The 19544-nt window shown below is 47.8% G+C and overlaps 1 protein-coding gene across 3 annotated transcripts in view; it reads right to left on the minus strand.

The window, feature by feature from the left end:
- The window catches only part of PLCB1 (phospholipase C beta 1), a 284895-nt gene that overhangs the window by 29342 nt on the left and 236009 nt on the right, over positions 1-19544 (minus strand). For all 3 annotated transcript variants that reach the window (XM_054290430.1, XM_054290432.1, XM_054290431.1), the window contains exon 31: positions 19066-19152. In XM_054290430.1, the coding sequence (XP_054146405.1) occupies positions 19066-19152 (87 nt within the window). The remainder of the gene's footprint in view (positions 1-19065; positions 19153-19544) is intronic.

Genomic DNA, 19544 nt, shown 5'->3' on the forward strand with positions numbered 1-19544 from the left:
TCTGCAGGAGTCCAGGGACAGCCCCGGGAATGCTGCTGCTGCTGCACTGATCCAAACCCCTGCCACTCACTGAGAGCTTCAGAGGGAATTCACAATTTCAGCAGGGACCACGATCTTGTCCTGAGTGCCCTCAATGAAGTTTGTGTGAGGCTCTCAAATCCTGTGCTTGAGCTGCACCCAGACACAGGAACTGGAACCTGGGGATCACACTGTCCTGTCTGACTGGGGATCCATTGCAAACAGACTCACCCACTGAACAGCCCATGAGAACTGGGAAAATATTTAAATCCAATAGAGCCAAAGATGGTTGCAAACCACTTTAAAGCCCTGGAATGACTTATTTCCCCAGTGCATTAATGGCAGTGAATAACCACACTCTTTGTGGATGCAAGAGCATTTCACATCTAAAAATAACTTACACTGTGCACTGATCACAAATCTAGACATACCCAAGGCAGCCTGGAGTCACAGATCAATTTATAATACTTATTAAAAAAATAAATAAAATAAGCTTAAGGCAAAATTAGATGTTCTACTTGCTCCATATATCGTGGACATGTGCCATGAGTTATGGCAGACTTTCTCTAAGACACACTAATTTAGATGAATGTACTTCTTCGCAGTTTCAGTACTAAAAATACCATTTTTTCCTCATCTATTGAAAATACAAGGCAATATATTCCCCATACATTTGACAGATACAAACACCTGGCTGCCTCCTGCTCACATCCTACCATCTCACAACAGCTTCACACACATTTTAAGCAGCACTTTCCTTGTTTAGTACTGAACAAACAGATAAATGTGCTTTGATGTATTTGCTGTGCAAGAAGAGTAGCTTCTATGTTCCCATAAAATGCTCTCAGAAATAATAATGATAGTAATAACAAAAATAATGACAAAAGAAGCTGTAAACTCCAGTAGGGCCTGGCTGTAGCTGGAGAAACCCAGTGACTCTGGGCTTTGAGGACAATGAGTCCCCACACGGTTGAAATTAGAGCGCTTGTGTGCAGACAGCAGCATTGTGCTCTGCCTTTGTGGTGGTGTTTGGAACCACACGAGGCACAGCTTGGGCAGGCAGCTGAGGAAAGCTGATGGCTTCATGCTCCTGTATTCCTTGTGCCAGGGGGAAATGCTGCTGTGCTCAGCACAGGGTGCCAGGGAACCTCTCTGCTGCAGCTTTGGCACGGGCTAAATCCCCTCTGCAGCCAGCCGGGAACCTGGCAATCCATAAATCTGCCTTTCCCCCTCCTGTTTGCCATGCAGGGGAAACTCTGACCTCACTGTAAATGCAGCCAGCTAGGAATACTTGAGGAGACCACAAAACTCCTTTCTGGATTGCTGGTTTCAACACAGGACTGGGAACCATCAGAACTGGAGTCTAAGTGTGTCCTGCAGATAATTCACTCTGAAAGATGCTTCAGCCAAAGATTTCAAACATTGACACCTCAGGTAAGGCAGCAAAATGCAAGTTAACCAAGCAAAGCCTTCAATGCACAAAAAACACTGTGCTGGTTTGAGCTGGAAGCACCACAAGGAACTTTTATCACACATAATTTTCCTTTTTGGAATTGTCTATTGATTTTTGTTTCAGACCCACACATTTAAAACTCACAGCTAAATTTGTCTTGACAGTGTCAGTTCAACTGAGCTACAAATGTCTTCCATTTGTGTCTATACCTGTTCTACTTGCCAGGTTCAGCTTCAGAGACCTCTAAAATCAGACTGCTTCAAAAGCTAGGTTTCCTCAAAAACATATCCTGGGGTAATAAACACCTAGAATCTCTATTTCTAGGAACAACTGGCCATAATGACCAGGGTTTTTTTGGCACTTTCCATGTCATTTACACGTGCTCTGAGCCCCAGTGCATCCCTGCCCTGCCCTGTGAGTGTCCACAGAGAGGGAAGCAATGCCATTGACTCCCAGAGTGGCACTGGTGGCCATAAGGGCTCCCAGCGTCCCACCCCTCTTCCTGTGGGCTTTTCCCTGCCAGGATTGCAGGTGAGCTCCTGCAGGCCCTGCCCAGGCTGCTCCTGCAGCCAAGGTCACCTTGCAGAGCTCTGTTTGCCCGCAGCTGACGTTGATTCATGGTGCCAGATGGCAAAGGACAAAGCACAATCACTCAGCACAACGTGTGACCCACTTCCACTCCCAGCAATCTGCTGCCTAATGCTTGGGAAATGCAGAGACTTTGATTACAATTGTCATTTTGTGTCCTAGCTGGCCCACATGTGGCATGTGCACTCTGCATCCCAGACACATCTGCTCCACAGGGCAGTGCCATGGTGCCTCCCTTCCTCCTGCAACAGGGCCTGTGATGTGTGAGTGCCACCTCCTTGTGTCCTGCAGGCACTCTCAGAAGTAATTACACAAGTTATTGCTGTGCATATGGACAGCTAATGAAGAGCCAGGCACCCCATGCTGGCACCACACCAAGCAATAGTGAAACAGTCACGAGTCTGCTCCAGAGGAGAGGACAAAGACAGGACACACAAAATTCATGGAGGGCTCCCAGTCAAACCCGAGGGAAGCCATGGGGAAACTCTGTCCCTGCTCAAAGTCACAGATACATCTACAGGAGCAGCAGGAGCAGGGAATTTCTGCAGCAATGAGCTCCTCTGTGAAGGGATGTGAGAGTAATGGAAGTGACATCTGGTCACTGCAGGGCAGCGTCCCCAGATTGCTCAGGGCTTTAGGAGTGCCACAGTGCCAGGCTGGCTCTGCCCCTGGCTGCTAGCAGGGGCTGTCCGAGGGAAAAACAGTCCTAGAGCAGACAGGTAACACAACTCCCACCTTTAGCACCCCTTCCTGGTCCTGATCCCCCAAACCCTGCCCCAAGTCCTGCAGCTCCAGTTTTAGCTCCTGTCAAAGTGTCACTCAACAAGAACTTCAGTGCTGAAAACATTAAATTTCTGAAGTGGTCTCCAATCCCTGTTGAATCTCCTCAGCTTCTGACAGATTTTTCAAGGGCTTGGCACACCAGTAAATGAAGTGGAACTGCTGAAAGTCTCCAGTGTTGAGCAGCTCCTCTAGTGAGAGTTCAGCACCAGGGAGTTCAGTGGTGGTGAATGTGGGCACACACAACTCAGTAGCTCTCCTAAAGGAAAGCAGAATGCTTGCTGAAACAGAAATCCTTCAGGCCAGGAGAGCACAGAACCCAGAAAGCCTGCAGAGAAACAAGGCTGACACCACATTTTACACTGAGGAGGAGGTGACAGAGCCTGCCTGGAAACCTTCCTATCACATATTAATAGTGTTTATTCAGGGAAAATGGGAAGGGAAGGACAAACACAGGGAGAAGCAGTTGTATCACGGTGTAGACACTGCTAATGAGGTGATTGCAGGTGGCAGAGTAAGCGCAAATAATTGGCAGGACCCTGCCTAAAATAAAAACTTACCAGCAAACCAAGTATCTTGTTACTGAATAAAGATTTGCAGGGCTACTCTCAGAAAATATCATCACATTATCTGAGTGCCACACGTGGTGTTACCTTCAGCAAGAAGTTCCCAGGGCTGGGAAGATGACTAGGAAGGATATTCCAGTTGAGGATGGAAAACAAATATTTTACAATCAAGCAGAAAAAGCAGCTTCACCTGCAGGCACCTGGCCTGGTCTGTCACACATTTCAGGTCCCTGCACACATTTCAGGTCCTTCCTGGGGCCTGAGTGAAGCAGGAGGCTCCCCTGGGCTGCTCAGCACAGACACCCCCTGTGTGGGGCTGCCTGCCTTGGCAAGGAAAGCCTGAGCAGGGGGAAGTGCCTGCTGCACTGGGCTGGTGTGGAAAGGAGCCAAGGTGTCTGTGCACTGAGCTGTGCTGGCAACTGTCTGCCCTGCAGTTTATAAACGAGGTGCCACAAAAAACAAACACAACTGAAGAGAGTCTCCTCAAACAAGAGCAAAGTAAACAGAGATGCTTCATCAGAAGCTACATCCTCTGTTTTTGTTTTTGTTTTTTTTTTCCTCTTTGGTTCAACTTAAAAATGAATTATCTTTCAATCCTTCATAGAAAACACATGTTTTGTTAACAATACTTTGAAGAAAAAGGTCCTTTTGGGGGCATGACTGTCTTCTAAAGGGAAGAGAGAAATTTAGTAAAACTCATCCTTGCTTGCTCTTTAGATCTTTCCAACAGGAGTTTGCAACTGCTTCCCCTATACTGAACACTCACAAAAGAGAAAAAATCTCTTAAATAGTGTGGAACTGGGGTAAACTAAGAACAGCAATACAATGGAAGAGTTTTGTTTGGGTTAGTGCTCCAGTTGGTGTTTTTGGAAGAGTTAGATGGACAATATTCAGGATAGCTCTTTATTTAAGGAAGGGAGCACACACCATAAATTAGAAAGTATAAATATTTAAAGGTTTGCTGAAAGTGTACACAAGCAACCTACTATGGCTGAACTGCTTTTTCTAGGCAATAGCTACAATAGATGTCCTTAAAAGTGATCCCTTGGTGTAACACTGGGCAAAGGCCAAGAGAAACTCAGTTTCCAGGATGGACCCCTAGGGAATTCTTTACTTTAAAGTGCCACATGGAATGCTTACATTAAGTCAGAGGGGCAAAGAAACTGACGGTATCCAAAATGTTTGGTTGGGCAGGCAGTGCATGGCACCAGCCTGTGAATAAACAGCTCTGCCAGACCCCTGAGTGCAGGGACACTGCTCCAGGGCTCTCAGCTCTGCTCTGTCCCTGCAGCACAAGTGTGGATGTGCCTTTGGGGCTGCAATCAACACTCAGCCAAAAGGGCAAAAAATGTCCCCAAAGTCCCACAGCCAACAGCGGCAATTTCACACAGTTCCCAGCTTGGGAGTGGCTGAGGACAAGCACACAGCCAAGCCCGGCGGCTGGGAGCGTGTGCCTGGAGAATGCAGAGTTCAGAGAGTGAAAAAATCCTTAAACACCACAGCATGGAGGAGGACACAGGCAAGGGGGAAGATCAACAGGAGGAGATTTCCCCTCTCTCTGTAATGAAAGTCATGAGCTGTGCACCATGGGATTTCCCAAGCCACAAGCAGCACTGGAAGTGCCAGAGCTGCCCAATGCGCCAATGTGCCAGCCACGCTGCAGCACAGCCCTGCCAGGGGTGTCCTTCTGAGCCCTGGCACCCAGGGCACTGCCAGAGCTGCCCAATGCGCCAGCCAGGCTGCACACAGCCCTGCCAGGGGTGCCCCTCTGAGCCCTGGCACCCAGGGCACTGCCAGAGCTGCCCAATGTGCCAGCCAGGCTGCACACAGCCCTGCCAGGGGTGCCCCTCTGAGCCCTGGGGACCCATTTCCCATTTCCCAGCTCCATATCCCACCCTGCTCTTTGTGCGCCACTAAAGCAACGCTCCCAGCTTTCCATGGATTAGCAGCAAAGGCACCTGATACTTTCCTGAGTTTCTTTTTTTTGGGGAGTAAAATCTCCTTCAAACAGTTTGTAGGTGAAGCAGACAATGAGCAACAGAAACTCAGTTTTGTTGTTACAGCATTAGAAAGTAAAACGTGAATTTATACCTAGCTTTAACTTGTTTTCACAAGCAAAATCACAGATGAAACACAGCCTGTCTTTCTTCTTGACAGTAAAACCTCCTCTCCCTTACTTAATTACTCTTCATATCTTAGATTTAAAATCTTAGTAGAGCACCTCAATACATCTAAGAGCCTTCTGTGCAAATTCTCCAGTAATTCTTATAAAATCAAATCATTTCATCTGATGGCATGAAAGGTAAAATTCATTTCTTGTCTCTGCAGATGAGTAGTTACTGGAATGTCAATTCTCACTCCTTAAAAGAGGGCTGGCTTTAACTTAACACCACAATTCCAGTCGGAATTTCTCTTCTAAAATTTTAGTTTTTCCAAAAGCTAAAATTCCTGAGCTAATGAAATGCCAATGTAGAACATTTAGTCTTAACTTTAATAATTTTTTCTTGCTTTTTGTTATTAAATATGCATATAAAGATATATGTCTATCTGTAATGAACGCAACAGTAAAACAATTATTCCTTCTGCTTTGAAGACACACAATGCAACTCACAAATCTTATTGAAACTTTAGATTGACCAGTCTGGGGCAGTTGAAGCCACCTTGGAACAGTATCAGAGCATCTTGGCACTGCTTTGCATTGGCAGGCAATGGAGCACCAAAATCTGCCTCCCAATTCCATCTCCCTCCTGCCTCTCCCCAAGCATCCCGCTCCTCCACACCCCCTACAAGTGTCCATATCCTCATTCTCTGCTGCACTTCCTTCCTTCCTCCTATTCTCAGCGTTTCCTTTTCCCTGGGAGCTGAAGAGTGTCTCCTAATAGAGCTAATGTGTGTTTTAAACATTTGCCTTCCTGCCTATCTGCCCTCCTGGTTCCAGCAGCTTTTCACCATTCCCACTGCTGGTGCTGGGGCAGCTCCCTGGCTGCTATTTGAGAAATAAATCCCTGTTCCAGAGTCCCTGCATGGCAGGAAGCACCAGCTGCAGGGGTCAACAACACCCCAAAAATGGTTGAAGCTTTTCTGCTGTGAAACTGTGACAGAGGCAACAGCAAAGCACTCCGCGAGCCTGTAACAACAGGGAGTGTTCCAGCAGCACTCCTCCCTGAGCTGCCAAGAGAGCTTGGCAGAGAGAGAGTACAAACTGGGGAAGGACAAGGAAAACGTGGGAACTGGGAGAGCCTGGCTGCTGGCACTCAGAGGGGAAACTGCTCCTGTGATGGGCTGGGATCCAGCAAGGCCGGGCTGCCCTGAGCTCGGGGAGCCAGGCACAGCTGGGCCAGGGTCAGGGCAGCGGGGACACAGAACCCTGCAGGACACGGCACTGGGACAGAAATGGGAGCCGAGCAGGGACACGAGAGAGGGAACCACCCCCTTCTGTCCCAGAGGGGAGCCCCACACAGGGCTGATCCCTGTCCAGCTGACCCCAGCGTGGACAGTGCAAGGTGCATGGCCTGCCAGGGATCAATGCCCTAACTGAGCAGAAACACACACAAATATCCCCCAGTGGCACTCCCAGGGAAATGAGTCCCAAGTTTCACGGTGGGTAACAGAAACTGAAAGCCAGCAAGAACAAGTGAGGCATTGCAGTGGAATTGAGGGGTCACAGGGAGGTCAGGGGCACCGTTTTGGTGTGAATTCCAGCATTGTGTTCTGCATCACAGGAAAGGCAACACCCAGGGTAAAAAGAAAGAGGGGAGACGTGATTCATTTGGAGGGTAAAGCTGGCTAAGAGGCAGCTAAAAGAGGCACTTAAAAGGGGTTAGAAATGTTGTTTCTTTACCAGTTAACAGGCTCAGGAGACCAACCCCCAAAATTCTGTGTGGACTTGCACATGAAAGACCCTATATCTGAACCAGAAGCTGCTGAGTGCTGAAAACATTTCTAAAAGCCATTCTGTGACATGAGTGAGGGACAGATCCTGTGTAAGTGCTGCTGGATGTGGCTGCCTTTGCTCCTGAGCTGGAGGGGAAGCTGGCAGGATTCTGGGGGGGCTCCCCTGGGGTAACTAAGGAGCCAGGGCTGCACAAGCACTCAGGAATGCTGGTCTGAGGATGAAGGACGTGAGTGTGAGTGACAGGAGGGGCAGCCAGAGCTGCAAACAGGACTGAGAGGCCAGCTGAGAAATCCTGTGTCTGCTGAGAGGGAGACTGGAGAACTCTTGTTAAAAAGGAGCAATCTGTGCTTCCCATTCTACAGCAAGAGTGTGCTGCACAGAGCATGGGATAGCAGAGATCATCCTCTCCAAGTACTTGCTCAGGAAATGTAAATCTAGTAAGGCAAAACGTGGAGTGGGCTCAGTTACTGCTCTGAAGGCTTTCCACAGAAAACACAGGCCAAGCTGGGACTCTTCCCATGGCAGGAATGATCCACTGCTGATTTTCCCTGCTGTGTCATTAATATTGCATCCTGTCACAGCCTGTGCACCAGACAAGAACTGCCCAGCCTCAGAGGGACAAACAGGAGCCCTGACCTGAGAAGCCACCACAAAGTTACTGGAGAGCAGAGCTCTTGGAAAACAATCAGAAGTGAGGACAGAAGGACATTGCTGAGTGCCCTCTGCACAGTGAGGAACATCATCTGCAAGCAGGGCAGACAATGAGCTCAACAAACCAACACCAAATGCATTTCCTCACAATATGCTACCAGCTCCAAGGGCAATGTTTCTTCTGAGCTAGAAAGCCACATTATTTGTTTTATGATTCAACAAGCAGGGAGTGAATCTGACAAACGGTGAGGGAAGGGTGACTGGGGAGCACTGGCACAGCAGCATGCCAGTCAGGGTGATCATCACACAGCTTTGGTACTCCCTGTGTAAGAAGGTAAAAATGCTGGGATGATGCCCTTCAGCAAAAGATAAACACGAGAGGAAAACCCAGGAGTTGCAGTCACTGGAGGGTGTGATCAGTCCCTACGTGCACTCCCACAGCTGAGCCAGGGATGCTGCACACACAGTGATTGCTCAGCTAGGGCAGTAAGGAGTCAGTCCACCTTGTCTGCAGGAGCAGGAATTGCCTACCAGGATGCACCAGAGTACAGCAGAAAACAGGGCAGGGACAGAAAGGGGTTTCATTACTGTACCAACACAACAGTGAGTGTGGGACTGTGGAACTACCACTGTTAATCTCAACTTAGGTACAAGAGCTCCCAGTGATGGAGCTTTCCCTATCCCCACACCAGGTGGGGAGGCAAATGCATCTGGATAATCCCAGGAAGGAGGAGTGCTGGAGTAACAAACATGAAGAAAAATTAGAAATGTAATTTCCAGTCAGAAAAATGGAAGAGGAACGTGATGGGGAGGAAGGGAACATTTGTTTTCAAGCCACCAAACGAGGCTTTCACAATGAACAGAAGGGGAAAACCAAAGAGTGACAGGCAGAATGGTTTGTGCAGCTCCAGAGTAAGGGTTCCATGGAGAGGAGAGATTCTGTGCATTAACTGGGGAGCCACATTCATAATGAATGCAGGATGACATTTTGAGCTTCACTTGCCTTCTCCCCTGCCAATCCATCTCCCTGCTTTGCAGTCTGTCACTCCTGAGGATGTGTTAATCTCTGGGCTGAGGAGATAAATCTGTTTGGGCTCTTCCTGAGGAGCAGCTACCTGTTAAGCACTGCAGAGAGCCTCTCTAGGAGGGAAGAGCCACTGCAGTTTGCTGAGAGGAGAATTCATCCAGCAGATAACTCTCAGTGAAGCCTTCCATGACTTCCTCCTGTATTTACTGTCTCATTTGCATTTCTATAGCCTCTATCATCTGAACACCTCAAAATGCCCCACGTGCTTAACCTAACAAATCCCCAACACAATTCAAGGAGCAGCAGGGCAGTTTAGAGCCAAGCAGGGATGATGGAATTCCTGCCACTGGAGCTGGAAGCTGGTGCACAGATAATTCTGTGTTTTCTACAGGGTGGGAGGAAGGAGGAGAGTCCATGAAACCTGCACAGCCCCTCCTGAGCTATGAAAGCATCCTCAGTGCCCTGTGCTGCCTTCTGTGCACCAAACCTTTCACTCCCATCCTCAGTGCCCTGTGCTGCCTTCTGTGCACCAAACCTTTCATTCCCATCCTCAGTGCCCTGTGCTGCCTTCTCTACACCAAACCTTTCACTCCCATCCTCAGTGCCCTGTGCTGCCTTCTCTACACCAAACCTTTCATTCCCATCCTCAGTGCCCTGTGCTGCCTTCTCTACACCAAACCTTTCACTCCCATCCTCAGTGCCCTGTGCTGCCTTCTCTGCACCAAACCTTTCATTCCCATCAGCTGCCTGAGGTCCCTTTCCTTTGTGCCATTTGCTGTGCTCACAGCCAGGGAAGGCTCTCAATGGGCAGGCAGAATTTTCCCCATTTATTGTCTTTCCAGAAGAGAAGCAGAATATTAAGCAGGCAATTTTAAAGGACGGGGGGGAAAAAAGAAAGAAAGTAAAAAACAAAGGTTTGAATCGCACGGTAATTAATGTGGTGATCATGCCAGTTTGAAAATCACTAAGAGAATTTTGTGATAGTGAATTTTCCATCCTGCAAGGCTGTGAATAAATGTAATTTAACAGATGCATCCAAAATGCACATGCATCAAGCTAAATCTCTAAAATTATAGCATTTGCATGTTCTTAATATAGCTAGTGAGCATGTGTGCCTATGCACACACAGCCAAATATTTACTGTAACATATGGAAACCACATTTCTTCATCAATGTAAACAAATGGGTTCTATCCACTCCACTTCCTCATACTGTGATTAAAATTCATGCTGGACAGCTTAGAACAGGTACCAGTACTGCTCCATTTATGAGTCTTCAGAGGTCAGAAGAATTTTATCTGCCCAGTGTGTTGGATCACAAACCTGTGGCCTGTTCAGCACCTTTATCTGATGCAATTCTGTCCCTAGTTATCAATGCCCTGTACAGCACTGCTGGTGTGATACAACACTGCTGCTTTAGGGCGTCTGCACACTCCTACACTCATTGTCTGTTCTAGAACGTGAACTTGCAGAGCACATTTTGCAAGAGAAAAAGAAAGTGGGTGATGTTATGGCATCACAGAAATCAGCTTTCCTCATTTTATCTCATCTAATTGAGGGCTGCTTCTGTTGCCAAGTGATTTATACATCTGGGCTTCCTTGATGTACAAATCAAAGTGTTCGTTACACTAAAAGTGGCATGTAATTGCTTGTCAGCAGTCACCTTGCTGTAAGAAATGCGAAAGAAATCAAAGGAAATGTAGAATATTACTGGAGATGCCTTTGACAATGAACAGGACTGTGTAAATGGCTGATCAGCTCTGAAAGGGAAATATCTGGTGAAGGGTTTTGGTATAAATACAAGCTAAAAAGGTTTGTGTTCAATGGAATTCAATCTCTAATCCCTAAACTCTGTGTGCGCTTGGCCTCTCAAAAGCCAGGCAGAGCAGAGGGGAGGGCCCAGGCTCTGTGCAATGGGCTGATCTGCACCTGCAGTGTTTGCACACATCTCTGTGCCCTGTGCATCCTCTGTCCCACCTGAGGGAAGGCAGCAGAGCTCACAAACGTGCAGAGCACTCGAGGCAGCTCTGTCACACCTCTCCCCTTCAGGCTGCTCCTCCTGCAAGAGCCCCACTCCCACAGGCACTTGTGGGCACTCCCTGAAGTGTCAGCAGCCAGTGATGGCAAAGAGCAGGCAGTGCAAGAGGTGGAAAATAAGGGCTACAGAAAGAGCAGGAGAAAGGAACCGCATGCTGAGAAAAGGAGCTCGATGGAAGGTGGAGAAGGACAAGTAGGAGAGCAGGGGAAATGGGGGAAAGTGGGGATATAGAGAAAAGGAGAAATGAAAAAGGCTGAGAGGCCTCCCTCCATTATCAGCAGAGTAACATTATGCCTGATAACTTCCTTTAGTGCATGGCTTCATTTCTATAAACCACTGGCCAGTCTGAGAGCTGGGAAGCCGAGGGAATGAACCAGAGCTCAGATTCCCTGCCCCATACCCAGCAGGTTTAAAAGGAAGGATTTTTCTATCACAAGAACATCAAAACTGCTTTATCTTTCATATATGAGCAATGGAAAAAGAACAAAAATTGTGAACTTTCACCACACTCATGATGGAAAACTCAACGTTACAATACTGGGCTCCAATGTTAAAAGATAATGTTAAAAAGTTTAAATTTTGCCTTGACCAGCCTAGAGCCAGGCTCTGTATCAAAGCACATCTGGATTAGTCCTCCCCTTGCCAGGCACATCCAGTGATGCCACACAGAGCCCACAGATCCCTGGGACTGCACAAAAGAGCTCATGGTCAGGTACAGAGCTGCACTTTGGCTGCTTAGTCACACCTCACACTCTGGGCAAAACCTGCCTCCAAACCCGGGCTGAATAATGGGAATTTACTGAGTCACTGCAGGCCAACCCATGGACTGCCATCCCCCACAGCTCCTGGATGATGAACTGCAGCAGCCCCTCTGCTGGAAAATGCTGATTTGGTGCAAGTGACTCACGGGAGATGTTCAGATGTCTAATGAAAAGTCATCTTTCCAGGGAACATCCTTCCCAGCTATTCTGTGCTGACTCCAGAGGCAGCACTGGGAGCAATGTGGGAACAGGGCTGGAACGTTTCCCTGACACTTTCTCTCCCTCCTGGATGCGCAGGGCTTTCATCTCCCACCAAGCTCAGTACTCTCAACCTCCTGGGGAAGAGACTGCATCTCCAAACAACAGCATTTCTTCTGATTTTGGTTGTTTCTAGAAATAAAAACCCTTCCTCGAGACAGGCTACACACGATTTTCAACACACTCTTTAAATCAGGTATAGTTTTGAAGCTCCAACACAAGTTTTGTTATTTCTGCTACCCTTTCCTGTGCAGCCAGTAGCATTTCCATCAGTGCCTCTGCTTTGCAGGGGATTCTGCACAAACCCTGCCCCTCTCCTGCCTAATGACTGCACACACAGAGCCCTTCCTGCACCACAGCCCTTTCAGAACCACTGATTTTACTCCTCTGCTCATTAAAGAACACATTCCCCCCCCCACCCCCTTTCATGCATTTTAAAGCATCTAATGAATTCACATACCAGGCATTAATATTTCTTTCAGCACTTTTCCATTAGCTGTGTCAAACTGGATCTGCTGCCATTTGTCATGCTGCACCGAGGGGCTGATAATTATGCTGCTGTTGCTGTGGCGATGGCAACACCAGGAGTATTTGGTGGTGCCTCCAGCTGTACAGGGGTGTTTGGCTGTGCCCCTGGGTGTGTGTGGCTGGCTCTGGGAGCCAGGGCTGTGTGCAGGGTGCTGTGTGTGCGTGGGGGATGTCTGAGTGTGCTGCCATGCATTCCAAGCTGTGCACACCCCATGCAGAATTCAGTGTGCTTTATCGTTTATCATTCTCCTGTCCTTCATCATTTAGCATTTCCTGGAGTGCCAGCCCAGCTCCTGCAGAGGGCAAGGGCACAGAACACCTGTGGTGGTGCTCCCTGACATTCACCAAAGCACTCTGCACAGTCACAGACATTTCCCCAGCACAGCCCTCTCTGGGCAGGTTTAAATATTGCACAGCCTCAGCCAAACACCCTGACACAAAACCTTGGCACTCCCTGGCTCCTTCAGTTTTTTAGCGTGGCTTTGGTTGTTTTCCCCTCAGAGAGCACCAGGTTAACACAGCAGTCAGCTCTGGAGCCAGGCTGATGGGGCTCTCAGCAAGCTGGGACAGGGGAAGGGAGGTTTAAGAAGGAGATGAGCTTTAAGAAACCTAATATCTTTAAATCACCAGTGACACTGGGAACTTGATCATGTTCCTTCTGATTTACACTGCTGCAGAATTGAAAACTTTGCCCTTTCAAGTAATTTATTTCCCCTTTTATTGCAGCTCCAGAGCAAACCCAAGATTTTCTCTGACTTCCAGTAGAATGACCCATGTGTGAAAAATGGGTCATCTCCTTCCCTCTATCAATAAACTCCAATTTAAATTTATCATATTTCTCCATTTCATCAAAGTATTTCTTTATATTTAAATTCTTCCTACAAAGAGTTGGTGACATTTTTATTTAAAGAAAGTGGTATCAGAATTGAATTTAAAAATTTAAAAAGCATTTTGCATATCCACACTGGAAAAGTGATGCTGTTGATTTAAAAGGCATGTGTTCCAAGGACGAGTATGGCTAAGAGTTACACTGAAGGCACTAAATTAACACAATAAATATCACCTCAAATTGCTGCATGTATCTTTTGTGATACCCATTTCTCACTCTGCAATATTTATCCTGCTGGAAAACAAACAACCCTTTAAAATGTGGATTTGTAAGGAAGATGTAAACCAGCAAGGCCCAAAGTGACAATGATGCTTTGAGCATCCTGGTACTGGACTGGACCCTTTTGCTCTCAGGCCTGGGATGTGTCAGTCGCTTCAGGGAACTCGGGGAGGTTTTATTGGTACAAAACTGGCACAGGATAAAGGGCAGCCTGCTTATTTTTAATGAGTGAAGTGAGATTATTTACTGCTCAGTTCCTAGGCTGAAAGTGCACTCTGCAGCATTTATCCACTGGGAGAAACAGCAGAAAAGGGAGCACCCTAAATTCCCCAAAATAATACCCTGAACTGGGGGCAGCTCAGCAACTGCACCAACAGCACACTTAAATCCCAGCAGATTTAAATCCCAGCACATTTAAATCCCAACTTTGTTCAAAGTTTGGGCTGACACCTGTGAGCAAAGAGCCAGATCCTGCAGGGAATGGGCCAGGAGTACTGATCCCAAAATCATAAACAGTCCCAATGATCTCAAAATTTAAACACAAGCTCCCATCCAGAAGTGGGAAGATGCCAGATCAAGTCACAGGAACATTTGTAAATCTCACTCTGTGTTTCTTTTTTCTCTTTTAAATATTCCTTTTAAATATTCCTTGGTTACTGAGGCTATGAAAATTCCCTTCATTTCTCCGTGCTGTTGCCTACTTAATGAGGTAAATAAACATTTTATTATTCCCCTCTGATGAGTACACAAGCACCAAAGCCCAGAGCTGAACAGTGAAACAAACAGTAAATTATTTCAATCTTCTTAATCCCCTGCTTTTTTGGCAGATAATGCCACAAGTCATTTCAGCTTAGCAGCCACAGATTGAAGACAGATTTCTTTTTAAACTTTGAAAATGTTCAAATTGAATGAACTAACAAACAGAATTTTTACTCAAACAGGGAAAAATAGAAGAACTTTGTAAATATGACACTGGCTATCAGATCACTTTTATGGGTTTTTTTGCCATGAGTCTGAATACTGATTTTTTTGGGAGGACAACTTTCCCCTGTCCGATCCCAAGCCAGGCAAGTCCCATGAATCCCAGTAAACTGAAATAACCTTTTCCTCCAAACTCCTGCCCCAAAATTCTTGGAGAGCTGCCTGTGGTTGAACTGGAATGCATCTGGAAGTGTTTGAATCGAGTGCAGCTTGCCCAAAAGGCAGCCTGGCTTCCTGCAGAGGTGTCAGGGATGAAAGGGGGTTGTGGTGGACACAGCATTGCTGCTGTGAGCTCCCAGGGAGCTGAAGTGACTCTGGAACACTCACCACAGCTCCTCAGGGCTGCTGAAATACCTTTTACAAGATCTTTCAGAAGGTGTTTACCTTCTGGAAGGTATTTCAGGGCACATTTGCTGTTTGCCCTCCTTTTAACTCAACAGCATCACCTGCACCAGGAGGTCACAGAGCTTCACCCAAAGCTGCAGCTCTGGAGGTACCAGAGGCTGTAAAGGATCAGCACCTTGTTAGTTTGGCTCTGCAATGTGAATGTGTATCACTCTGTGCCTCCATGAGTTTTTCATGCACACTGTTGATATTAATTTCTGATTGGATGTGGAAGCGTCAACTCCCAATTAATAACAGGTGCCAAATTGGGAGACAATAAATGTAGGAAAGTGAGTTATTATGCATCAGGTGCTTCTATTTTCCATTTACAAGGACAGATTTATAATTTTAAAGAATTGTTTTCATTACACTTTTTGAAGAGAAAAAGGAATTCCATACCTTAAGGCTGAATATTCTCTTCATTCACCAGAAAGAGCACAGAGGTGCAAGGCTTAGAACAAAGTGTGCCCAGCTCCTGGTGCCTCTGCAGGAGCCACACCAGTTACACCTCACTGACAGCTGGGGCTGCAGGGACACATTGAGGGCAGCCAGAACAGCCCTGCAGAGCTCAGGGCAGGAGCTCAGGAGGGTCACTGTCCCACTGGGATCCAAGGGTGGCTCTGACCCACCAGCACAGGTAACACAAGTCCCACTGAGTCCAACTAGAGGAGGCTTCGGTCTATTTACTGTAACTGAGTCGATTCCCAGAAAAATAATTAACTCCTTGTCGTGTCTCATGTGTATTGATTTCAGTAATTACAATGGAATTGGAGGCAAGGGGGCAGGGGGAAGGAAATGCACTTGATTTGTGTTTCATTTGATGCACAAGCTGGCAGGGACAGAGCCATGTGTGCCATGCCCATCCTGGGCACTCCCTGTGCCACATGCAGGACCCAAAATCCCTCCCTGCCCTGACACATTCAGGGCACGGAGCTGGGCACCCCTGGGCATCCCTCCCACTGCAGGCAGGAGAGCAGCCTAGGGGGACAAGGTAAGCACAGGACAAGCTCCATGTGCATCAGTGACTGAGAGGAGGAGACAGAGCACCAGGGTGGGAGAGAAAGAAAATACAAGTTGTGACTGATAACAGAGCTGCCAGCAGATAATGTAAGGAAAAACAAGGACTGGGAGAAGAGAAAATACAATATGACCTTGCTTGGTGATGGTGCTGTCAGGAAAAGCCAGCAGGAGGGAACCTGGAACTACAGAACCTGGTTCTACAAAACCTGGAACTACAGAACCTGGGTTCCACAGAACCTGGAACTACAGAACCTGGAACTACAGAACCTGGGTTCCACAGAACCTGGGTTCCACAGAACCTGGAACTACAGAACCTGGTTCTACAAAACCTGGAACTACAGAACCTGGGTTCCACAGAACCTGGGTTCCACAGAACCTGGAACTACAGAACCTGGAACTACAGAACCTGGTTCTACAAAACCTGGAACTACAGAACCTGGGTTCCACAGAACCTGGAACTACAGAACCTGGAACTACAGAACCTGGTTCCACAGAACCTGGTTCCACACCTGGCTGTAACCCCCAGGCTGTGCAGGGTCACGGGTCAGTGTGACACTGCCATCACACACGCAGGTCACTGTGTCACTGCCATCACACAGAGCCACCTCTGGGCTCACTGAAGCCCATCCTGCCCTGGCTCCTGCAGCACCACAAGGAGCTGTTTCCAGCCTTTTCCCTAAAAGTACCAGTTCAGGAAGTCTCCAACTCTCACAGGAGCAGAAAAGCTCTTTCTTATACAATAGCCCTGCAAATGGAAGCCGCAAAACAGTCTCACATCCAAACCCTAGAAAGAAATGATGCATGTGAGGGAGAGGCAGAGCTTAGGGCCATAAATCAGCCCCGAGTTAAGCACTTTGAGCTAACCCTGCGATATTTTAAACAAAACAAACCAAACCAAAGCAGCCTCCAGGACAGGGAGCTACTCTGCATCCAGGTTGTGCAGGTTCTAACACATCAACACTCCAAGGCAGATGTTCTCCTGGTGCCCTGCACACACCACAGGAGAGGAAGCTGCTAACCCATAGTTTGAGAAAAGCCAGCACAATGGGAGAGGCTGTGGCAGTGTGCTGGCAACACTGGGTGCCACAGCATCCTCCCTGGCTGGGAAAGGGCTGTGAGCACAGTCAGAGCACAACAACACACACTGGGAGCACCAATAAATAACCCAGCAGCACTGAGGGATGACAGCAGATCTGTCTCCAGTGGAATCACTGCTGAGAATACTGAAAATTCTTTCCCTCTTAATATATTGAACTCTCTATTTGGGGCTGAGTTGATGCTGCCAGAAAAGCCTTTTAACACAGGCAGCATAAATTTCAGTGGGTGTTTGAAGCAGGAGAGGCTGGGCTGTTGAAAAAGCAGCCCCCAGAAAGGCTGCAGCCTGCAGCAAACACAGCAGCTCTGCTCAGCTGGGAAATCATTTGATCTATTTTGTATCATCCACCCCGGCACTGAGGAGGCAAATATGGGAGTGAAATATGGACACAGAGCAAAGCATGAAAAGAGACTTAATAAAATGAGTAATTATGTTTTCCTAAAGCCTCTCATGCAAGCAGGAGGCACCAGCACCATAAATTGAGCCTGGTGCCTGTTTAGTGTGGGGAAGGGAAAGCCCTGGAGCCAGGCCCTGTGAGCACAGCCCTGAGAGGAGGGAGGGCAGGGATCTGGAGCTGATCCAGTGCTGCTCTGCGCCCACAGGGATCTGGAGCTGCCCTGTGTCCACAGCCAGCCCTGGGCAGAGGGAACTGATCAAAGAGTCAGTGGCTGCCCCAGCACCTTTCCAAATTCAGCTCAAGTCCTCAGTGACAAATTTCCAGTGCCTTATGCTACTCCTCAGTACATGGATCAATTAAAAATAAAAAATAAAGAAGACAAGAAGGAAGGACACAGCTAAGCACAATAATTGAGTGCCCAAGGATCCAGTGCTAGAAGCACTGACTGATTATTCTTCAGCATTTTAAATTCCAGTTCACAAGCCTGATAAACTCATGATCCCACAGCACCAAACATAAAAATATGGATACTTTTTACACCCACAAGATGCCCACAACACCAAAAAGTTCCAGCTTTTTGTGAGCACCATTTTACAAACATGAGTAGAAAACTGGAAATGCAAACATTTTTGTTTTCCCAAACTATTGTAAACTTGTGTAAACTCTTAGCCCTTAGCCTTACTCTGTGCTGCTTCCCAGAGGTGCCATGGCAGCAGTGATGACTCCCAGGCAGTGCCAGAGTTCCAGCTGTGGCACAGGCACAGAAACACTGGGGCTGTGGGCACAGACAGGGAATGGAGCTGAGCCAAGGACACAGGTGTGAGCAGGAGCAGAACAATGAGAGCAGACGTGACACAGTGGGCTGGAGGAGTTACCCTGCTGAACACAAGCCTCCCTCCGTGTGCTAGTGTGACCATGGCCAGGTGTTCCTACAGGAGATCAGGCGCAGCATCTGAACCTCTCCACTGAGGCTGGTGGCAAAGCTGCCCCAGCTCCACCCGGAGCAAGAGGGAGCCCCAGGCCTCAGGAGCAGAGCCTGCATTTCAGAACGTTACACGTGGATGCAGTGCATAAACTCCAAGAGAGGCAATCCATCCAGCAAGCCGTGTGGAATGTGAAGCACTATTCTGTACCAAAGCTCCTGGTGTCCCACAGCAACCCCTGCTGGGGTGCCACAGGACCCGGGGCAGCATGCTAAGGAGATATCTCTCTGTCCTTCCAGCGGGAGCTGTGTTTTGCTTCAGGGCAGTCAGGCACAGGGGAGGGAAGGGCACACTCTGCTGGTCACAGCACCGTCTGCACTGACAGCTCCTGATCAGTGGGTGCTGCCCAGAGCCCTCCTGTCACACCTGCAGGGGAGGGGTGCCCCGCAGGCTGCTCCTGCCTCCCCTCACCCTGCTGCCACTGAGGGGCCTCCGGTGCTTCCCTCACGTTCAAACATCAGCCTACCTGCTGCCAGAGCTCCTTCTCTCCTGAAGGACAATTTTAGCAGTGTTACATGTTCAAAAACTCTTTACCTTGGGCTTTTCATCCAGTATTTGCTGGCGGATCTCCTTGTGTTTCTCTATAAGTTTCTCCTGCCTTTTGCTCTGAGCATCTTCTAGCTGTCAGGAAAGAGCAGAGGATGTTTGTTCATGGATTGAACATCCTCACTCTCCCACCTGCCCCCCAACAAACACCGCACCCATCAGAACTGAGACACTGTCATCAAACTGCGACCAATTCCAAGCTGAAATGACACAAATGACACAGCACTGCCTGAGCATCCCTGAGCACAGCTGTGCAACAGTCAGGTGTGGACATGGAACATCACATTTCACATGTAGCATTCAGGATCACAAATGTCTGAAGGACTTACTGCAGACTCTAATATTATTCAATTACAAATTTTGGGCTTCACTTAGTAACACCCTCAGAAACAAAACCCACTTAATTTACTTAATTCTTTAGGTTGCTTCCTAAATCAGACTCTTCTAAGCAAAAAATGGGCCAACTT

Source organism: Melozone crissalis, unplaced genomic scaffold, assembly GCF_028551555.1.
Source record: "Melozone crissalis strain CALT ecotype California unplaced genomic scaffold, PUWL_Pcris_2 ptg000081l_1, whole genome shotgun sequence".
NCBI lineage: Eukaryota > Metazoa > Chordata > Aves > Passeriformes > Passerellidae > Melozone > Melozone crissalis.